This window comes from Podarcis cretensis (assembly GCF_951804945.1).
Source record: "Podarcis cretensis genome assembly, chromosome: 10".
NCBI lineage: Eukaryota > Metazoa > Chordata > Lepidosauria > Squamata > Lacertidae > Podarcis > Podarcis cretensis.
Window position 1 is genome coordinate 73,975,694 of NC_137179.1, and position 20,146 is coordinate 73,995,839.

General features: G+C 44.8%; 1 protein-coding gene across 4 annotated transcripts in view; it reads right to left on the bottom strand.

Moving 5' to 3' along the window:
• HGF (hepatocyte growth factor) overlaps positions 1 to 16,503 on the bottom strand; it is a 56,402-nt gene extending 39,899 nt beyond the window's left edge. For 3 of the 4 annotated variants that reach the window (XM_079993660.1, XM_079993659.1, XM_079993658.1), the window contains exons 1-3: positions 16,243 to 16,503; positions 2,966 to 3,128; positions 26 to 138 (exon numbers count right to left, since the gene is read on the bottom strand). In XM_079993660.1, coding sequence (XP_079849786.1) covers positions 26 to 138; positions 2,966 to 3,128; positions 16,243 to 16,309 — 343 coding nt within the window. In that variant the 5' untranslated portion in view covers positions 16,310 to 16,503. Of the gene's footprint in view, positions 1 to 25; positions 139 to 2,965; positions 3,129 to 10,191; positions 10,267 to 16,242 lie in introns of those variants that run through there. The other variant, XM_079993661.1, reaches the window with a different exon arrangement.
• Positions 16,504 to 20,146: the final 3,643 nt, after the last annotated feature.

Here is a 20,146-nt window from a genome sequence, read left to right on the forward strand (position 1 = left end):
CATGGCTAACGAATAAGCAACTTACCTTTCTTTTCATACAGGTCAAATGTGTTGTCTTCCCTGCTCCTCACTCCATTTTCTAGGGCAGTAAAGGAAAACCAATGGCAGCGTTTGGAAGCCTTATCAAATGCAAAAGCCCTGTGCAGAAAATGGGATGAATAAATAGTCAAACTCTAGTAAGATGTCCAACTCTGTTTGGGAAGGAAGAAGTCTGACTGAGGAGACTCTCAGGCCCTTGACAGACAGAATGCAACATCTGGCACTAACAAATGCTGAGGTTTTTCTTCTGAACTTCCATGAATCCACTCCCCATTCCCCTCTTTCAAAATGGAAATGAATCACTAGCCGGTTCAGGGAGATCTTGCATTGCAACCAATAATGAAAGTCAGATTCTATTTGCTACTCATTGTTAGAAGCCTAGAAAGGTACAAACGTTGCTTGTGATGATGATGATGATGATGATGATCCAACGGCTTCCAACCTTGCTTCCAGTGGCTCTTGGGGGGTAGGAGTGATGGCTGTCCTCACTGACATCACATGATGGCAGTCACTTTTCTCACCCCAGGAATATCTCATGGACTTTTGCTATGTTATTATGTAACATTATTCCCTATTCTGTTTCCAGTAACAGAGCCAGTGTGGTGTTGTGGTTAAGAGCGGTGGACTCGTAACCTGGTGAACAGGGTTCGATTCCCCGCTCCTCCACATGCAGCTGCTGGATGACCTTGGGCTAGTCACACTTCTCTGAAGTCTCTCAGCCTCACTCACCTCACAGAGTGTTTGTTGTGGGGGAGGAAGGGAAAGGAGAATGTTAGCCGCTTGGAGACTCCTTAGGGTAGTGATAAAGTGGGATATCAAATCCAAACTCTTCTTCTTCTTCTATGTGCCTGAGCCCAGCCAAGAAGGAAGGAAGGAAGGAAGGAAGGAAGGAAGGAAGGAAAGAAAGAAAGAAAGAAAGAAAGAAAGAAAGAAAGAAAACTACCCTAAACTCAAAAAACCATGTCCTCAAAAAGGTCTATTTCACATACACACACAAATCCAAAATCAAATCAATCTTGAAGGGGGAGGTATTTGCACTCTATTCTGCACAAAATGCAATTTAACTCTCTCTCCCCCCCCCCCAAATCCTGGGCCAAATAGTTTCACATAGTTTTAGTAGAAATCTGCTGCCTCATCTTCTTCCTTCTTGTATCTGTTCTGAGAGAGGGGACAGTGGGCTTTCCAAGTGGCTCTATTGGCCAGAGCTGGGAATAACAGTTTTCAGGAGTTACTGCAATATGCAGCGCCACTAGCATAGAGGTGCCATCAATATAAAGTGGAAAAGCCAAAGTTTTCAGGAAACAGATCCGTCCTCTCTCTCTCTGCCCACCTGCCTCACTGCCCCAGTCACCTGGCTCATCCCCCAGGACATGCTCTGAAAGCTCAGTGATTATGCTATCATTTTTGATGACCTGAAAGAAACCTTCCTTTCATAACTAGTAGAAAAAGCCATGTTATACAATAAAAACCATTCTGATTTAATTCATTGACTACAAGATATTATTATTATTATTATTATTATTACCTGAACTTCACCAGCTGGTCACAGCGCAGGTTACAACAACTTAGGTTACTGGACTACAACTCTCATCAGCCCTAGCAAGCATAGCCAGGGATGATGGGAGCTATAGTTCCACATCTGCAGGGTCAAAGGTTCCCCACATCTGCCATTGGGCAACGTAAACCAGAAGAAAAATGCGGACACATTCCAAAATGAAAAAAAAAATTCTTTTGTTCCACAAAGGCATATAGGATATCAGCTGCTATAAGCAGAAAAGCAATCAGCAGCCAGATAAATGGAGAATAAGCAACTAGCAATAATAATAATAATAATAATAATAATAATAATAATAATAATACCTGCCCATCTGGTGGGTTGCCCCAACCACTCTGGGCAGCTCCCAACATCATCGTTGTCATCATATCAACAACAACAACAACAATAACAACAAGCATTAATAGTAACAATCAGATCCTATATAAAAGTCACATTAACTTTAAAATAAACAACATATCTAATAAAGCAATACTCAATAATCCATTAGGATCCAATACTAAACAGTAAAAATAAACTAGCCAAACCATTACATATATCACAAAACTGTCTAAGGTGAAATCTACACATATATAAAAAATGCTGTGAAAATGCTTTTTTAAAAAAAGTTTTGAAAAATACATTAAATTTTGCATAGCCCAGTTGCACCATCTAGTGTCGCATTTGTATATTGCACTTTACAACACATTTAAAACATTTTATTTGCAGCTGTATAGCTGAGTCCCAAGTTTGCAAAATACATGCATGTGAAGCTGATCTGGGCAATTGCCTGAAAGCACTTCTCTCTTAGAAACTCTTGGCCCTAGGCAATTCCTTCAGTTTGTTCTTTTCCAAATGGCTGACCACCAGCAAATCTCAAAAAAAGACACTCCACATTTACTTACTTTTAACACCTCATTATCTTCCAACTTCTGAAAACATGATCTCATTTTATAATATTTTATAGCCTTTTTCCAAGCAAGTTCAAAGCAGTAAAGTTGTCAAAGTGTCATAAAAAACAGATAAAACCAACAAAACAAGAAGGCTAGAAATATCAACAAATTTATTATGAGGCTATTCACCCCTCACCCTTTGCCTGGTATCCCAGGACTGCCTTCAAAAGAGATCAGTAGCAGGAAATGAGTTTATGCAATTCTTCCACAACCGCAGGGGGAACAACAATAATCTGAACAGGCCTGAAGTCATATAAACAGCGCACCTAATATCACCTAACATCAGCTCAGCCAGCCAGCTTCAAAAATATTTTGCTCAAATGCTCTTCTAAAAAGCAACGTTTCCTCTTGTCTATGGAAGCTTGTCAGTTAAATATCATGATGCTTGGAGTAGACTAGTATTTTGGCAATACTAAAAGCAAATTAAAACATTGCTTACTTGCAAGAGAATGGAAGTCCTTTATTCCTGTTGCATCTTTTGGCGCACTGTTCCGTAGTATTTAGCAGCTTGGTCTTCACTTTCAGCGTCTTGTCTATTCTCATTAACGTGGCATCAGCTGTCTTCCTGTAGTCATGAAGGGCATTTCTTTTCCCTTTGCCTTCTGCAGAAAGAACCAACAGGTTCATACAGGCAGCACGTTTTCCCTAAAGAAATATTTAGGGGAACTCCCATTTCCCTACTCATATTTAAATACTGCTCCCCAATGAGGCCAAAGTTAGATTCACAAAATGTTTAGGAGCATGCGTCCCCCTGCGTCCCCCCAGAAAAAAGCACTATATACAGGCATTAATCACATATGGATGAGGAACTGGGGGGAAAAATGAGGAGTAATGAACAACGCTAACAGAAACTCAGGATCCAGCAGTAATTGCAGATTTGGGCTATAAATTGGGGAGATGTGGCAGGAGAAAGGTGATGATGGAGTGATGGTAGCTGAAGGAAAAGCAGCAATGGACAAATTACTCTTTGACTACAGGTGTAGCTTAGGGAGTTTGGGGGGCCCAAGGGATGGTGCAAGATCTGACAGATGGCATAAACTGAATTCAAGCTGAGCCAAATGCTTCTTCCCTCATTTTGTGGGACCATTCATCTCTCTTGAAAGTGAGGGGGATATTCAACAATTCTGGGGGCAGGGGGAGGCAGGCAAATTCTAAAGTGGTGGCAATCTTACTTTTATGATTCCATGATTCTATGAAATCAGAAGCTGGGATTGCGTCTGTAATTCCATAGATGTCCTGGAGAAACAGGGACACTTGGTGGGTATGTACTAGTAGTCCAAGAAAAGAAGCTTGGAAGTTTCCCTGCCAGGGCTAAAAGAAGCCGGATGGGGGCGCAATTTTCATCAGAACTGTACTGCAAGAAGCAAAGGTTTATATCCTCCTCCCTGTGCACTGCAGTCCCAGCACATTTCCAATTGCCTAAATGCATTGGGTTTTCTTAATGAAATAAATCAAATATAGACACAGTGGCAAGTTTATCATCACATCTAGTAAAGGTAAAGGGACCCCTGACCATTAGGTCCAGTCGTGACCGACTCTGGGGTTGCGGCGCTCATCTCGCTTTATTGGCCGAGGGAGCCGGCATACAGCTTCCAGGTCATGTGGCCAGCATGACTAAGCCGCTTCTGGCGAACCAGAGCAGCGCACGGAAACGCCGTTTACTTTCCCGCCGGAGCGGTACCTATTTATCTACTTGCACTTTGACGTGCTTGTGAACTGCTAAGTTGGCAGGGACTGAGCAATGGGAGCTCATCCCATCGCGAGGATTTGAACTGCCGACCTTCCGATCAGCAAGCCCTAGGCTCTGTGGTTGCAGGCTTGCTTCCAGCTGGTGTTGAAGATAATGTGAATGCTGAAGGGGATGCATGAAAAGTTGTCAAGGCTACTTTGTCCTAATGTGGCCCTAGAAGTAGTGTTCATTTTCACTTAGGGTAATTCCAACTGCACACACCAAAATGGGAAAGGACTGCTAAAGCAGCAACACATACACACCCAAACACACCAGAAACCTCAACAGACAGGGTGGTAGCCTGGATAAATTGTTAGGGCTTGCATTTGGAAAAGCCAAATTCACATTCTCACTCAGCTGTGATGTGACGCTCACTGGGTGGCCAAATACTCTCTCTTTCCACCCCACCACTGCCTAACCAACACAGCAAGCATAAAATCCCACTCAAAGGTCCTCAAGGGTGGGCTAAAAGTGTAACAAATAAGCACAACAAATAAGCATTCAGCCATTTGGAACACAAGCTGAAGCCTTTATTACTTTTACCCACTGGTTTGCATTATGATCTTCTGAGAATAAAGCTGATTTCACTTTAGCAAAGAAGCTACATAAAGTGTAAATCTAAAAACAACTTAAAAATAGTTGAGTGCCAGAAATCTGTCACGTTACTGCACACGAAGTATACTTTTGTTTCTCCTTTTGCAATATTTCCTTCCTTCCTCTAAAATACATTGCACCAGTAATAAGCTAAAGAGGTGTCACAAGCAATCAAGATTACAACAGAGGTTTCCTAGAAGGCCTTTTTTTAAAAAAGCAACTGTAGACTTCTACATCTCGTGGCTCCACCACATTTTTCAATCTCAGTGACAGCTTGGATGGCTTTAAAAGAGGATTCTACAAACTCCTGAAGGAGAAAGCTGCCAGTCGTGGTTCTGCTCAGGTTCTGGTTTCAATCTTCCCATTGGCATCTGGTTGTTCTCTGTGAGAACAGGACGTGGACTCGACGGGCCATTGGCCTGATCCCGCAGGCTCTTCACAGGTTTTTAAGTGTTATATGAAACTTTCTCAGCACCCCTCCTCTCCTCTATCCCCACCTTCATGATATGCAGCAGATTCCGCAGACCTAGCTGGCCTGACCTCAGGTCCCCCAGCTTCAAGCCTGCTGCCACCAGGCAATCCATCATATCTGTACGGGGACTGCCTGGTGGTAGCAGTGGAGAGCAGCAGCAGCAACACTGTATTCAGCGCTGGGTTGCTTGGAGCCACAATTTCCCTCAACGGTCCCTCAATACACCAATGTATTTTTTGAAATTTAAGTGGTGCTGCCAAGCCACCTGGGAAGCCACAGGGAAGCTTATGGTAGTTATTACAGCAGTGGCAGTGTTTCTCAAACTTGGGTCTCCATCCATTGTTGGACTACATCTCTAGCTAACAGGACCAGTGGTCAGAGATGATGGGAGCTGTAGTCCAACAACGGCTGGAGACCCAAGTTTCAGAAACACTGGATTAGAGCAGCAGAATGCCCTGTCAAGGCAATGGGGTCCCAGCAGCTGCTGAAGGATGTAACACACTAAACCTTGACCTGTAATACCATCTACAGACTTTTGGCTGGCCGTTAACAGCTGCGTAGCTTGAGCCCTTGGTCCCTATAGAAATGAAAGTAGGTCTACTTCTAAAGCACCCTTCACATATGAAGGAGATGCTTCCACATAGTGCAATGTTCCAAAACTGGGAGATCCATATAAATGGCAATGATCTTGCAAGTGGTGCCAATTTTGGGGGCCTTTCCCACCTAATTAGCATCTTTCCTTCCACTTGTGATTGCATCATTCACTCATAGTTCCTTCATGTGTTGAATTGCCTCTGTAAAAAAGGTAAAGGGACCCCTGACCATTAGGTCCGGTCGTGGCCGACTCTGGGGTTGCGGCGCTCATCTCGCTTTACTGGCCGAGAGAGCTGGCGTACAGCTTTCGAGTCATGTGGCCAGCATGACTAAGCTGCTTCTGGATAACCAGAGCAGCGCACGGAAATGCCGTTTACCTTCCCACCAGAGCAGTACCTATTTATCTACTTGCACTTTGACGTGCTTTCGAACTGCTAGGTTGGCAGGAGCAGGGACCGAGCAACGGGAGCTCACCCCATTGTGGGGAGGTAAAGGTAAAAGGTAAAAGGACCTCTGACCATTAGGTCCAGTCGTGGCTGACTCTGGGGTTGTGGCACTCATCTCGCTTTACTGGCCGAGAGAGCTGGCGTACAGCATCCGGGTCATGTGGCCAACATGACTAAGCCACTTCTGGCGAACCAGAGCAGCGCACGGAAACACCATTTACCTATTTATCTACTTGCACTTTAATGTGCTTTCAAACTGCTAGGTTGGCCTCTGTAGGAAAGCACAAAATGAGTGTCTGAGTCATGGTGAAAAACGTAATGCTGGAACAAGGGTAGGGTACCCTTTCAGCTCCATGGATCCTTATCAAGATCAACCTTGCAGGCCAAATTTGACATGCCGGGAGGGCCACCCATGTGGTGACATGGCATTTTATTCCTGGGATAGCTGACAGCTCAGGCAGCAGAGAATGAGATTCTTAATCTCAGGGTTGTGGGTTCAAGACCCATGTTGGGCAAAAGATTCTGCAATGCAGGGAGTAGGACTAAAATGACCCTCATGGTCTCTTGAGACTCTGCAATTCTATTATTCTATTATCATTATGACGTCACATGATTGATAGGTGGGTTGTCCTCCCCACCTCTCAAAATCCCTTGTGCACCCATCAGTCAGCAGCTGACTACAGTATAACAAAGAAATCACTTACTGGGAACCTGCTGCTTTCACCCCCTCTAAGAGTGAACATAGCTAGTGCCAACAGGACCAAGGGCCACAATGGGCCACTGGGAATCAAGAGGGTGGCATCAGAAAGCTCAGAGGAACCCCAAGGTTTGCAGAAGTACCAAAAAACCCTTCGAAAAATCTTGAGGGTGCACAAAGCCCCCAAACAGCCTACACAGCAAGCCCAGTAGCTATGAAATATTGAGTGTCAATTGGAAAATAAAAATAACATATAGTCAGGGAGTGGAATGCTTGAGATCTTTACAGTTTATAGTATCCTGGAGGAAGCCATGGCTGGCTGGCAAGAACCCTGAACAGGAGAACTTCTGCAATGAGATGTGGATATACTGCAATATTTTGTTGCAAGTACCACCTGTATATAACCGGTGAAACTAGCATTCTTTTCCAAGTACTCCTGCACATTATGCAGGGGGTGGGGAACTCTGAAATAAATAGTGTTATAAGTTTGGGGGGTGGGGAGCAGGCTATATGCCAACTCATTCTAACTCCTGGATTCAGCAAGTGTTAAAAAAATAAGCCAGGCTGGTTTCCTTGTAAGGTGATCACCTAGGTGATGGGCTATTAAGAGGAACAAAGAAGTGGATCTGTGCAAGATGGCAAGTGGGTGGGTCCCCTTCCCTAAAATGTTTGCTTTCTCTTGGGATTCAAGGCTGTGGCTGTTGGGGAAGCAAGGCCTTCTTGAGGTGTTAATGCTGTGAAACCCTCCATCGTAGGCTCAGGTTGTATATATGTGTAAATAAACCATGTATCATAAAGACACCAGGCTACACTTCATTACAAAGGAAGCACAAACCCTGGGTAAGTGCCTGGAACCCTGAAATCTCACACTGCTAGGAGATTGGGGTACAACAATAGTGTATTAAAGTGAAGAAACATGAAATCTCCAAACTCTCCAAACTGAAAGGAACTTTAACAGAGGAGGCAATTGTATACAGCTTCCATTTTTTTCCCTGGACTTATGTAAAACTGAAGACATGCCAAAGAAAAGATTACATCTTTCGCATTAGTAGGTGGAATGTCAATAGATATTTATCTGACTAGCCCTTAACCATCAGCTTTAAAAAATGCAATCTGTAGTTTTGTTTTGTTTTTAATTAAGAAAAGAATTTCACTTGGTATTGTGTAAGACTGCTTGTTAGCAGTTAGCATATGGATCATTCAAGTCAAATAAATACTAAAAATCAAGTAATTTGTAGTAAAACACGCACACGCAACTAGGTCACAGCAGTTACAAAATAGATTTACAAAGTACAGTCAAATACAACCCCAGGGCTAATAAAATTGAACTCCAGCTCAATTGATTTTTAAGGGAAAACAGCAATGAATATGCTGGAAACAGCAATGGGTGAGGGAGAAGGCAATTTTTAGGCAGTTTGGTATTTTTAAACACTTTACCATTTTTACCAAGGAAATGAATGTTACCCAGCTATGATATACATTGAATTGTCTTTTTATCTTCTTTGTAATCCATTTTTCAGTATATTACTGAGGCTTCTGTTTGTGCAGTTGCCACATAGACCCCAAAGGATTTGCCTTTCATTTGCATCCTGCATTCTGGTACATGTTGCCTTCACAACCTACATCAAGAAGGGCTACCAATGCAACAGGCAGTAACAAAGAGCCACACAGGCTGTTTTATAATATAGTTAGGGCTGCCATACACCCAGATTTTCCTGGACATTACTGGGACTTCAAAGGCAAGTCCAGGGGGAATTTCTGAAAGGCGGCACTTTGTCCTGAATCATAGGCAAGTCAATCGAAAAATCACATGGGGCGGTGTTATCTAAAAAAAAGCTGAACAATTTCGGGGTCTTTCTATTGGGGTGTCCTGGTTTTTACTTTTTGAAATATGGCAACCCTAACTATAATTGGAAGGTACATGCCCCAGACAGGGACAGCCCCTTCCTTCCTTCTTCCAGGAATAGGTTATCTGCACATCAGGGTGGTTTGGCAGCCTGGCATAAGGTTTTGTTCTGCTGTTGTCCCTCTGTAGATGCCAATCAGTCTAGATATACATCGGACGAACAGCAGCACAAAGCTTCCAAACAACGAATAAGCAGCTTTTGTTTCGACGTTCAGCGTCCCCTCCCACCAGTAATAACGTCACCAAAGTTTCCACTCCTTTTCATAGGAAACAGTTCCCTTATGTGACATGTATAATTTTATAACTGGTGCCATTTTTGTTTTTATTCTGCTAATGAATATAAGTAGCCTGTGCAGTCCACTGGGTTTGAATTCAAGTGTCCTCAGCCCAAGTCAAATTCCATATCCAACCCCTCGATTAGCTCTTGTAATTTTATTATCTTAGTCCTGAGGAGTGGGTTTTAATAGATGAGAGAGGATAGTTTAATTAGAATTTATCTCTCCAGGCACCCATGTGTGGGGATTGAACAGAGTTTGAAGTCCCATCTTTAGTAGCAAAATTGAAGCATAGGAATTAGGCTGTAAAGCATGGGAAGGCAAACTAAGGACCGCGGGCCGGATCAGGCCCAATTGCCTTCTGGATCTGGCCTGCGGATGGTCCGGGAATTGCCGTGTGGATCACCAGCATGTGCGTTCTTTCCCTCGTCCTCCTCCTCCCTCACACGGCGGTGGCGGCACCTCCTCCCTCCCTCCCTCCTCCTGGTTTCTCCCTGCCCTGCCTAGAGGAGGAAGGGGGCTGGGCTTTGTTGGTGCCAGCAGCAGCAGCAGCAGCAGCAGCAGCACTCGAGCGGCTGCCATTTTAAGCAGCCCCTCTCTGGAGCCCTTTTGCATGCTGCTCATCGTCCCGCCGCCACTGTCAGCCCCTGCCGCTCGCAAGACACAGGTAAGCAGCCACCCTCCCCTCCAAAAAAAATATAGTCCAGCCCCCCCCACAAGGTCTGAGGGACAGTGGACCGGCCCCCTGCTGAAAAAGTTTGCTGACCCCTGCTGTAAAGCATTGCTTTGAACAAGTCCAGCTACAAACTAAGCTGGCTCCTGCTTTTCTCACCCCGCCTAACAAAGAATCAGACAGCAGATTGGGGAGTAAGTTTAAAATATGATTTATTTACTTATAGTCATGCATCAGTTCTCAGTTACAGCAGTAGTAAAAACTATGCAGATAAAATACTTATATTTGCAGTAGAAACAGGCATATGCCTGGGCTGGAGCACGTGGAGGGCATGTCTGCCCCCTCGCTGGTCCAAGGAAGAAAATGGGAGGGAAGGAACAAGAAATACTTCTTTGATTCTTCCTGCTCAAGAGAAAAGGGGAAATGACATCACACAGAGCCCTCTCTTTACCAATTACATTTCTATGGTCTGAGTCTTTGCCTACCAGCAATACAGCTCTGTGGTCATTAGCACCTAAACTTACTAACCACAGTCATACCTCGGGTTGCAAACATGATCTGTGCGGGAGGCACGTTTGCAACCCGCAGTGTTCGCAACCCGCAACACTGCATCTGCGCAAGCGCGTGATGCGATTCATATTCATCCATATTGCTTGGGAAGGAGTATCTGGAAGGGTAATAGTGTGGCAGGGTATCACATCCAAGAAACCCTGAACACAACAATTGGTGGGGTGGCGCCAGTTTCCTGGGCATCCCAGCTGGAATCAGGGCGAGGGATGAAGCAAGACATACATCCAGTGAGTATTAAATGTAACTCCACATTCTATGGCTCTCCACTTGCACCAGTTCAAATTACTACAGCAGCAGTTGTAGTACTCATGTAGAAATGCAAAGGAACAGGTTTAATACTTGAGAAATACAGAAGTCTCATTCTTCTGTGAAGTCCCTGCACTGCCTCATTAAGGCTAACTTCCCTCATTTCTAGCTAAGTAGTTTGATTTGGGCAGGCTAGCTTCAGAAGACCAGGAGGATAATATGTGCACAAAGTCCTACACACGGAAAAAATGAATGATGATGACAGGTTGAAAAAGCAACAATGGTTGAAAGCAGAAGTGAATAAATATTACTGCACGGTGAACAACCCACAGAAGGACTTCATTAAAAAATGTTAGCTCACCATGACATTTTCCTGAGCTGAGTTATACAGAAATACATACCAAATTAAGAAAAGAGGGCAGGGAGTAAAGAGGAAGAAGCAACACATCCCCTCCTGTGTTTGGAACAATGAATGGCCATACCTATTCCCCCAGCTTAACACAGTGTGTGATAGCGTAGGCAAAACAATTCCTCGCTAAACACCCAAACACAACAGTCACTGACATGACATGCCACTCTGACAGGTGTGGAGAACTCTTGGCCCTACAACTCCCATCAGCCCTAAGAAGAATGACCCATCCATATTATGGGAGTTGTAGTACAGCAACATCCAAAGGACCAACAGTTCCCCATACCTTCTCTATGAGAATGATCTGAGAAGTAGGAAGTCCTTTTTTCAATTATCACATCCAGCACGAACTCATTGGGTAGCTTAGGCCGGCAGCATTGGACCATCGCACAAGGAAGCTGTCTCCCAAAGGCCCAATCCAGGTGCGACTTCCTTCCCCGCAGCTCTGGCCTCAGTGATGGAGCCTGTCGTGGGGGCACCTAGTTGTGCCTCTAAAAAATGTACCTGGGTCCATGCCCCCCATGCTACACCACTGCCTTACTCTATCTTACCATTCAGTGTGTGTGTTGCAGATGTTGTGGACTACAACTTCCATCAGCCTTGGCCAGCAGAATCAATGGACAGGGATTTGAGGAGCTGTAGTCCACAAATATCTGGAGGCCCCAAATTGGCTATCCCTGTGATTGAATATCCACTGGATTCCTTTCCAGTACTGTGTATTTCTTATAATGGGTACAATATTTATCAGATCATATTAACTAAAGATGGCATGTGCATTTGAAGCCAAGGTGTTCCAATATGCCTATTTGAAAAACTGCAAGCAGAATCAACGTGAGCACAATTCCCCACAAGCAGTTTTCCTCTTGAATTCTGCTTGTTCCCTACCCCAGCCAGTCCCTTCCCCAGGTCTGGACTGGCTGCTTATTGAAGTCTGATTATCAGCACCAACATTGTCCTCTGTATCCATGACTATGGACTGCAAAACTTGCTGTTCCAAAAAATAGCTAATTCTGGTCAAATAACAGCGTTCAAGGGCTTCTGACAGCAAGTTTCTTCTTGCTCTGCACCAGCCATTTTTGTATATGTAATTTTCATTTTCTTTTTTACCCTGAGATGCATCACTTTATCGTTGTTTACACTGAAATGCATTTGCCATTCGCTATCCCATGACTGCTGGGGACGCGGGTGGCGCTGTGGGTTAAACCACAGAGCCTAGGACTTGCTGATCAGAAGGTCGGCGGTTCGAATCCCTGCAACGGGGTGAGCTCCCATTGTTCGGTCCCTGCTCCTGCCAACCTAGCAGTTCAAAAGCACGTCAAAATGCAAGTAGATAAATAGGTACAGCTCCAGCGAGAAGGTAAACGGCGTTTCCGTGCGCTGCTCTGGTTCGCCAGAAGTGGCTTAGTCATGCTGGCCACATGACCTGGAAGCTGTACGCCGGCTCCCTTGGCCAATAAAGCAAGATGAGTGCCACAACCCCAGAGTCAGTCACGACTGGACCTAATGGTCAGGGGTCCCTTTACCTTTACCTATCCCATGAGTGCTAAGCTTACTTAGGATTCCTTGGTGGCATCCTTTGGATTGGAATTGCCCTTGCAAAAGCCATATTGGTTCTGCTCCAGCAAGGCTTGTTCTTCTATATACTTGATCATTATGGGTGGCGTTCAACCATGTTTTGCTCACAGTAGACATATTGGGGTGTTTTTTTAAAAAAAAACAAAACCTGCAGCAAAACTGTCATTTTCCTGCCTTTTAAAATCTGTCTTCCAAATTTCACAGAATGTGTGTGTGCACTTTGTTCTCTGATATCTATACCCATTTTTAAAAAAAAGTTTCATGAGGAACAGCCTTCACACACCCATCCACCAGCCCTCAGAAGCAGAGAGCCCTCACTCTATAACAGAGAATGCACATTTCCACTCTAGCTTTAGACCATGTTATAGAGTGAGATAAGCTTTCCCCACTAAGAGGCTTTCCTTTCTTTGATTTCAGTGGATGATTTTCCAGTTTTTACGCAACATCCTAATCTTGAGCCCTTCAGCTCCACTTTCCTCATGCTGCTCTGCTCACAAAAATAGCTTTAAATAGGAAAAGTGGAGGGGGGAACTCTGATAAAGGGGATCAAATGCTATGTGCTTTAGGACTCCCCCCCTCTCAGTTTGTGTGTGTGTGTGTGTGTGTGTGTGTGACCAATAAGCAGCTATTGGCACTTTGCACCGAATGGATTCCATTATCCAAAAAGAATACAGTCTTCAGACTGGCAGAATATCATTTTAACTGCTGACAGCATACGGCATAATAATAATCTACAGCTGAAAGAATAAATCACTGCAGGCTAATGACATGTAGTTATGTAAACACAGAGCCAACAAGACACAGCAAAATCTCTACTATGCTTCTGAATATTTTGATTGACCAAAGTTCAGATTTTCTTCATCTGTGATGTGTGGCTACATGAGTCACATGGAAAATGCCATGAAATGTGACCAGGAGCAGGCATGTTTGCAGGAAACTCAGCTTCCTTGTTAGGTGGTTTATTTACACACTCGAAGTCTGAGTACTCTGGAGAAGCATCCACACCATACAGTACATTTAAAGCATTCTTACACCTCTTTAATAGCCAGGGGAAATCCTGGGAACGGCAGTTTGCTAAGGGTGCTGGGAACTTGTGAGGTCAGCACAATTTAAAAGTCTACAGTTCCCGGTTCTCTCTGTATTTGGTGCACATCAAATACAGCGCCCTTACAGAGAGAATGGGAAGCAGCAGACCATAAACTCAGAAATGGCCTTGACTTAATAATTCTCTCTCAAACTGATCTAATGCACAGGGTTGAGCTAAGGGTGTAGCATTAATCCACTATGCAGAAATTTGGCCAACAGATTCTACCACCAAAGTGTTACCATAATTTAATAAATCCAAAATATAAGGGGGTAATGTTTTTAATTAGTTGATCACAAAAATATATTTAGGAGCAATTATAATCTATAGTGTACTGTCACTAAGATATATAGACAGCAGGTTTTCTAAAAGCTCAGGGAAGTGTCACAAACTTTTATCTGTGGTTTTTTATAACTTATATTCGCATGTATATTGAAAGAGATTCAGATAATCTAGAGCAACTCACAACTGAAAAAGTCAGCATGCATTTTTAATTGAAGCCCCCCTGCCCATGCCCTCAAGAATGTGATGCAATTCAAATAAGGCGTGATGTATAACAGAGGTCTTGCTCTTGGCTGAAACAAACAAAAACCTACTTTGCAAGTATAAACATTTATGTTTATATATTTAAAACTTGACCAATTCAAAACTAGCCCAGACATCCAACAGCAGAATAACCATGATGTAATAAGACTATTTGATTCCTAGACACTTGCAGTGATCAACTAGATTAGCTTCTGGAGTTTCTATCTATTTCTTTGAGAACTGATATTAAGAATTTATAAATCCTGTAGCAAAAATTAAAGTAACACTTTCCATAACAAAAAATTATGAAGAAAATAAAGAAAATAAATGGTAAGGGGGGGGGGAATATTTGTGTTTATAATACTGTATGGAGTCAATCTATTGTTTTTCCCAGCGTGTGAAATATTTACATTCTGAGAAAAGTTCACCTGGACGGTCATTAAAATAAATAAATAGAAATAGCACTTCGTATCAGACAAACTACTCGACTATCAACTCTTCACAGCTGTATAAATAAGCTGCATTAATAAGATGTATAAATAAATTAGAGGAAGTTAGCAAAGTGCTCCATCATGCTGTCAAAGTTATCTACAAAAAAGGTACACGTGGTTCCAAACCGATAAGCAGGTATATCTGTTTCCACAACATTTGCCTTAGCTAACTTCAAAAAAGAGAAAGAGGGACAAAAACCCAACGTGTTTCCTTTATAATAAAAAAATATCCCCCAAACAACAGAGAAATACAAGCCCCTTCCCTCTGGTGTTCCAGTCCCATGGAAGACACTCAGAAAACAAAAAACCAAGTCAGCAGTTTCCAGTTGTTGATTGCTTATTGTTGCTCTTCCTACTTTCCACAGCCTCGGGAACTTGATTGGCTCGGAGATGAAATGTTAATTAACTTGGTCCAGAAATAGACAGTTTACTGCACTGGGCACACACAAGGACATGGCCCTCATTTAGGTGTTCGTTCCAAGCCTTGGAATTAGGTCTCCTGAGGTTAGGATGCTCACTGTTGTCCTCATACTGCTTAACATGTAATCAATTACACTGCAATAAGGGACAGATGTTTCCTCTTGCCCCATCACAGTTGAGAGAGCCTAGAAACAAGCGGTGAAATAACTCTCCCGCTTCCCCTTAGATCTGCTAATCTGTCCAGTTCACAAAGATTGCACATATGTAGGTCTTTGGGCTCCGAAAACTGTGCACATGGGGGGGGGTTGAGGGGGCAGAGAGTGCCTTTACACAGAACAAGACAAATTCTGCAGCAACATCCACAGAGTTCTCTTCCTGCACAGATCCATGAAGTCTTTTTAGATCTACTGTATTTACAGGAACACTTAGGTGGGGCAAAATACATTTCTGTTTTGATTTCTAACCCAGCCAGTCTCCCACTGGTCCCTCACTTGCTAAGAGAGGATAACGGGGTTTGCTTTGAGGCGGATTTTTATTTCGCTGCCACTTGCTTGCATGGATAAAAGGGAACCATATTCGATCCAGACACCTGAATGATTTGATGCCCTTCCTACGAGCGTCCTGGGACACGGATCAGGGGGTGTAGCTTTAGCCCTGTCCCGGGAGGGGACTTCGCAAAACAAACTTAACCCTTTAGTTGCCGGGCGCTTTTCGCACGTTCATTCGCCCTCCGGACATCCCAGAAAAAAAAAAAATGAAATAGTTCTCATTTGGATACATCATAAGCACAGAAAATTCTCAATACCCCCCCCCCCCTCTCCCGTAGATGCATACTCGCGCGCGTTCACACGCACGTGTGCGCGTGTTTCTTCCGACACAAACGTGGGGCACTTTCCATGCACGCAAGAAGCACATTTGTTCAAAAAAGAAAACGAAAAGGCAAGAAGTCCCGAGTGGAAAACGACCGACCAGCTCCTTGAGGGGAAAAGAAAACCAGGAGCCGAACTCACCTGCCCAAGGGATGTTGCTGATGGAGTGAAGGAAGAGTCCGAGGGGCAAAAGCCGGCTGGTCCACATGGGGGCTGGGGGGGCTTCGGTCGCCAGGAGGGAAGAGAGAGAAGATGCCCCGCCGGCCAAGAGAGGAGACGGAGCGAGCCGAGCTGCTGCTTTTTATCGCGATGAGCCAAGTTTGGTCGGGTGGTTAACTGGAAAGCTCCGGGTCCCAACTCCCTCTGACGGTAAGAAAGTGTTGAGACAAGCCTCCCCTCCTCTCTCTCCCCGCCTCTCCTCCAAGCCAGTCCAGAGAGAGAGAGAGAGACCGGGGGAAGCGCCCAGGGCGCAGGGAGGGAGGGAGGAGAGGCGGGCGCGACGCCCACGACACGCGCCCAGGCGCCCAGGGGAAGCCCCGAGGCACGAGGCTGGCAGGACGCGGGGAGCCACGGGTCAGCGGAGCTGGAGGTGCGGACAGAGAGGCTGGCCTGCGGAACGCCCTGCCCCTAGAAAACGAGGAAGACGCTTTATCCAGTTATCCCTTTGCAAAGATACAGCCCACTTTTCCATACATCTCCTCTCAACAGCCCTGTGAGGTGGGTTAGGCTGAGAGGGTGAGTGACCTGCCTGAGGTCACCCAGTGAGCTTAATGGCCAAGTGAGGATTTGAACCCTGGTCTCTCCTATGCTAGCTTTCCTGCCAGTGAGTATGCCCATGTGTCAGAGCTGCCTCTAGGTCCCAGCTCACAGAGGACCAACGCCAGACTGTCGTTATGTACAAAAGTCTTTATTGAGGTTTAGTTTCCATTTCAAAGCCGGAGCGCGCAGCTCTACGTCTTAAAGCCTAGACCGGCGAAGTCCCGTCTGAGTCTCCGCCCCTTCCACACCAGTTTAAGACTCTCGCCTTGCTCCACCTCTTCCTAAGTTCCTTTCTCCTCTGGGCCCTCCTGCCCGCTGGGGTTTCATCCTTTCTGGACTCTTCTGACGCTGACCCCCCTGATTCTTCCCCCTCCTTCCGGTGGGCTTTAGGACCTGGTTCCCTATCCGGGCTACCTTCTGTGCCGCTCGCCTGTACATTTGAACTTGGCGCGCGCGCCCAGCCGGCAACCTTCCTCTTGACCGTTCCCTCGCTCTCCAATGGAGGCGTGGCCAACCCTGACTCATCTTCTCTCGCTGGTGGTGCATATGTGGGCTCTGATATCTGGGACTCCTCCCCCCCACTGCGCTCTGGTGGGGAAGCTGGTCCTGATTTCCAACTGCTGCTCTGGGAGTCCCCGCTGGCCCCTTGCTTCTGGGGTGTCCCCCTTGGGTCCCCCCTTGCCCTGGCCACCGGCGCCCCCTTCTGTGAATCTTCCGATTCGCTGGAGAGGCTCATGGAATCTCTCGGGCTGCTGTCATCTTCTCCTACGCTGCCCTCGGATTGCTCCCCCTCGCTCTCCATCTCCTCCCCTCCCTGCGCTCCCGCTGAGTCCCTGACACCATGTTTCTACACTCTGTGGCTCGGTGGGTCTGGCTGTTAACCAGGAGGTTGGGGGTTCGAGCCTGTGGGCAGGATTCCTGCATTGCAGGGGATTGGACTAGACAGTGGCATAGCGTGGGGGTGCAGGGGGGGCTGGCCGCACCGGGCACAACATCTGGGGGGGCGCACTCACACTCGCAGCTCTCTGCCCCTACCTGGCTCACTCACTCTCTCTCAGTTAGGGGGCGCAAATTACTTGCCTTGCCCCGGGTGCTGACAACCCACGCTACGCCACTGGGACTAGATGACCCTCAGGATCCCTTCCAACAAAAGATTCTATGGTTCTGTATTCATTTTTATAATGGGGTGGGGGAATCCCCACATCTACAGTGCACCAATACCTTTATTAGTCCCACCCAGCATTTGATAAAATAGTGAGGAATCACTCCAGTTCTGCAGGACACAGAATGAGGATGGATGTAAGAAAAATCGGAGAGCAGAGACAAAAACAAGTGACTTGAGTGCTAAGCTCACCCCCATCCTCCCCACCTTAGCCAGTGGCGTAGCGTGGGTTGTCAGCACCCGGGGCAAGGCAAGTAATTTGCGCCCCCTAACCCATGGATTTGCACCCCCTAACCCATGGATTTGCGCCCCCTAACCCGTGGATTTGCACCCCCTAACCCTAACCCCCAGGTGTTGCACCCGGTACGACCGGCCCCCCCTGCACCCCCCACGCTACGCCACTGACCTTAGCTTGGGGTCTAGGCTGGAGAACTCAAAGTCATGCTCACTATCTTGTCACACTTAGCTTGATTATTCCAATAATTATATTTCCCAACTCTGGATTTTGGAATTTTTCTCTTTTTTTTTTATAAATGTTTATTAAGATTTTTTAAATACAAATGCAAAAATAATCAACAATATAGCATATATCATAACATATTTTCAAAACCTCTTTGGACTCCCTCACATCTCCCGCTCCCACTTACATCGTCTTAAATTTTAACCAGCAAATTATCATCTTATTTAAATTCTTAGGTCCCATTCTTTTAAACATAATCTAATCGTTCTCCAAATGATTTATATTTTCCTCGATCTACTTATCGTCCTAATTCCATCTAATTTAGTGGTGGTCAATTATTTATGATCTAGCATCCTTCTTAACATTCAACCAAATTACAATACTTTTTTAAATAAATCTTAAATTTCTTCCAGTCTTCTTCAACCTTCTCTTCTCCCAGGTCTCGGATTCTGCCAGTCATCTCAGCTAGTTCCATATATTCTATCAGCTGCATCTGCCACTCTTCCAGTGTAGGTAGATTTTGGGTTTTCCAGTGCTTAGCGATAAGTATCCTTGCTGCTGTTGTTGCATACATAAAAAATGTTCGGTCCTTCTTTAATACCTTCTGGTCGACAATACCCAAAAGGAAGGCCTCTGGTTTCTTAGTGAAGGTATACTTAAATACCTTTTTCAGCTCATTATATATCATTTCCCAGAAGGCCTTCACTCTAGGGCACGTCCACCAGAGGTGAAAGAATGTTCCTTCATTTTCTTTACATTTCCCACATTTGTTATCAGACAAATGGTATATTTTGGCAAGTTTAACTGGGGTCATGTACCATCTATATATCATTTTCATTACATTTTCCTTCAAAGCATTACATGCAGTGAAGTTCAACCCAATGGTCCACAACCTTTCCCAGTCCTCAAACATAATGTTGTGCCCAATGTCCTGTGCCCATTTTATCATAGCCGATTTAACCATTTCATCTTGTGTATTCCATTTTAACAGCAGGTTGTACATTCTTGAAAGTATCTTAGTCTTAGGTTCTAACAGTTCTGTTTCCAATTTCGATTTCTCCACCCGGAACCCTAACTTTTTGTCATTTTTAAAAACTTCATTAATCTGAGCGTAATGTAACCAGTCTCGCACTTTGTCCTTAATTTTCTCCAAACTCTGCAATTTCCTATTGTCTCCATCTTTTTCTAATATTTCCCAATATTTTGGCCATTTGGCCTCCATATTGGGTCTTTTTCGGGCCTTAGCTTCCAGTGGTGAAAGCCACCCTGGAGTTTTATTTTCCAGTAAGTCTTTGTATTTTGTCCAGACATTAAACACTGCTTTTCTGACAATATGGTTCTTAAAGGCCTTATTGATCTTAACCTTGTCATACCATAAATATGCATGCCAACCAAAAGCATTGTTAAAACCTTCCAGATCCAATACATCAGTGTCTTCAAGAAGTAGCCAATCTTTTAGCCAGCAGAAAGCTGCGGCCTCATAGTACAACCTTAGGTCTGGCAGGGCAAAGCCCCCTCTTTCTTTCGCATCAGTTAATATGTTATACTTGATTCTTGGCTTTTTGCCCTGCCAGACAAACTTAGAAATATCTCTCTGCCACTTCCGGAAGCACTCCGTCTTGTCCACAATCTGTAATGTTTGAAACAAAAACAACATTCTTGGC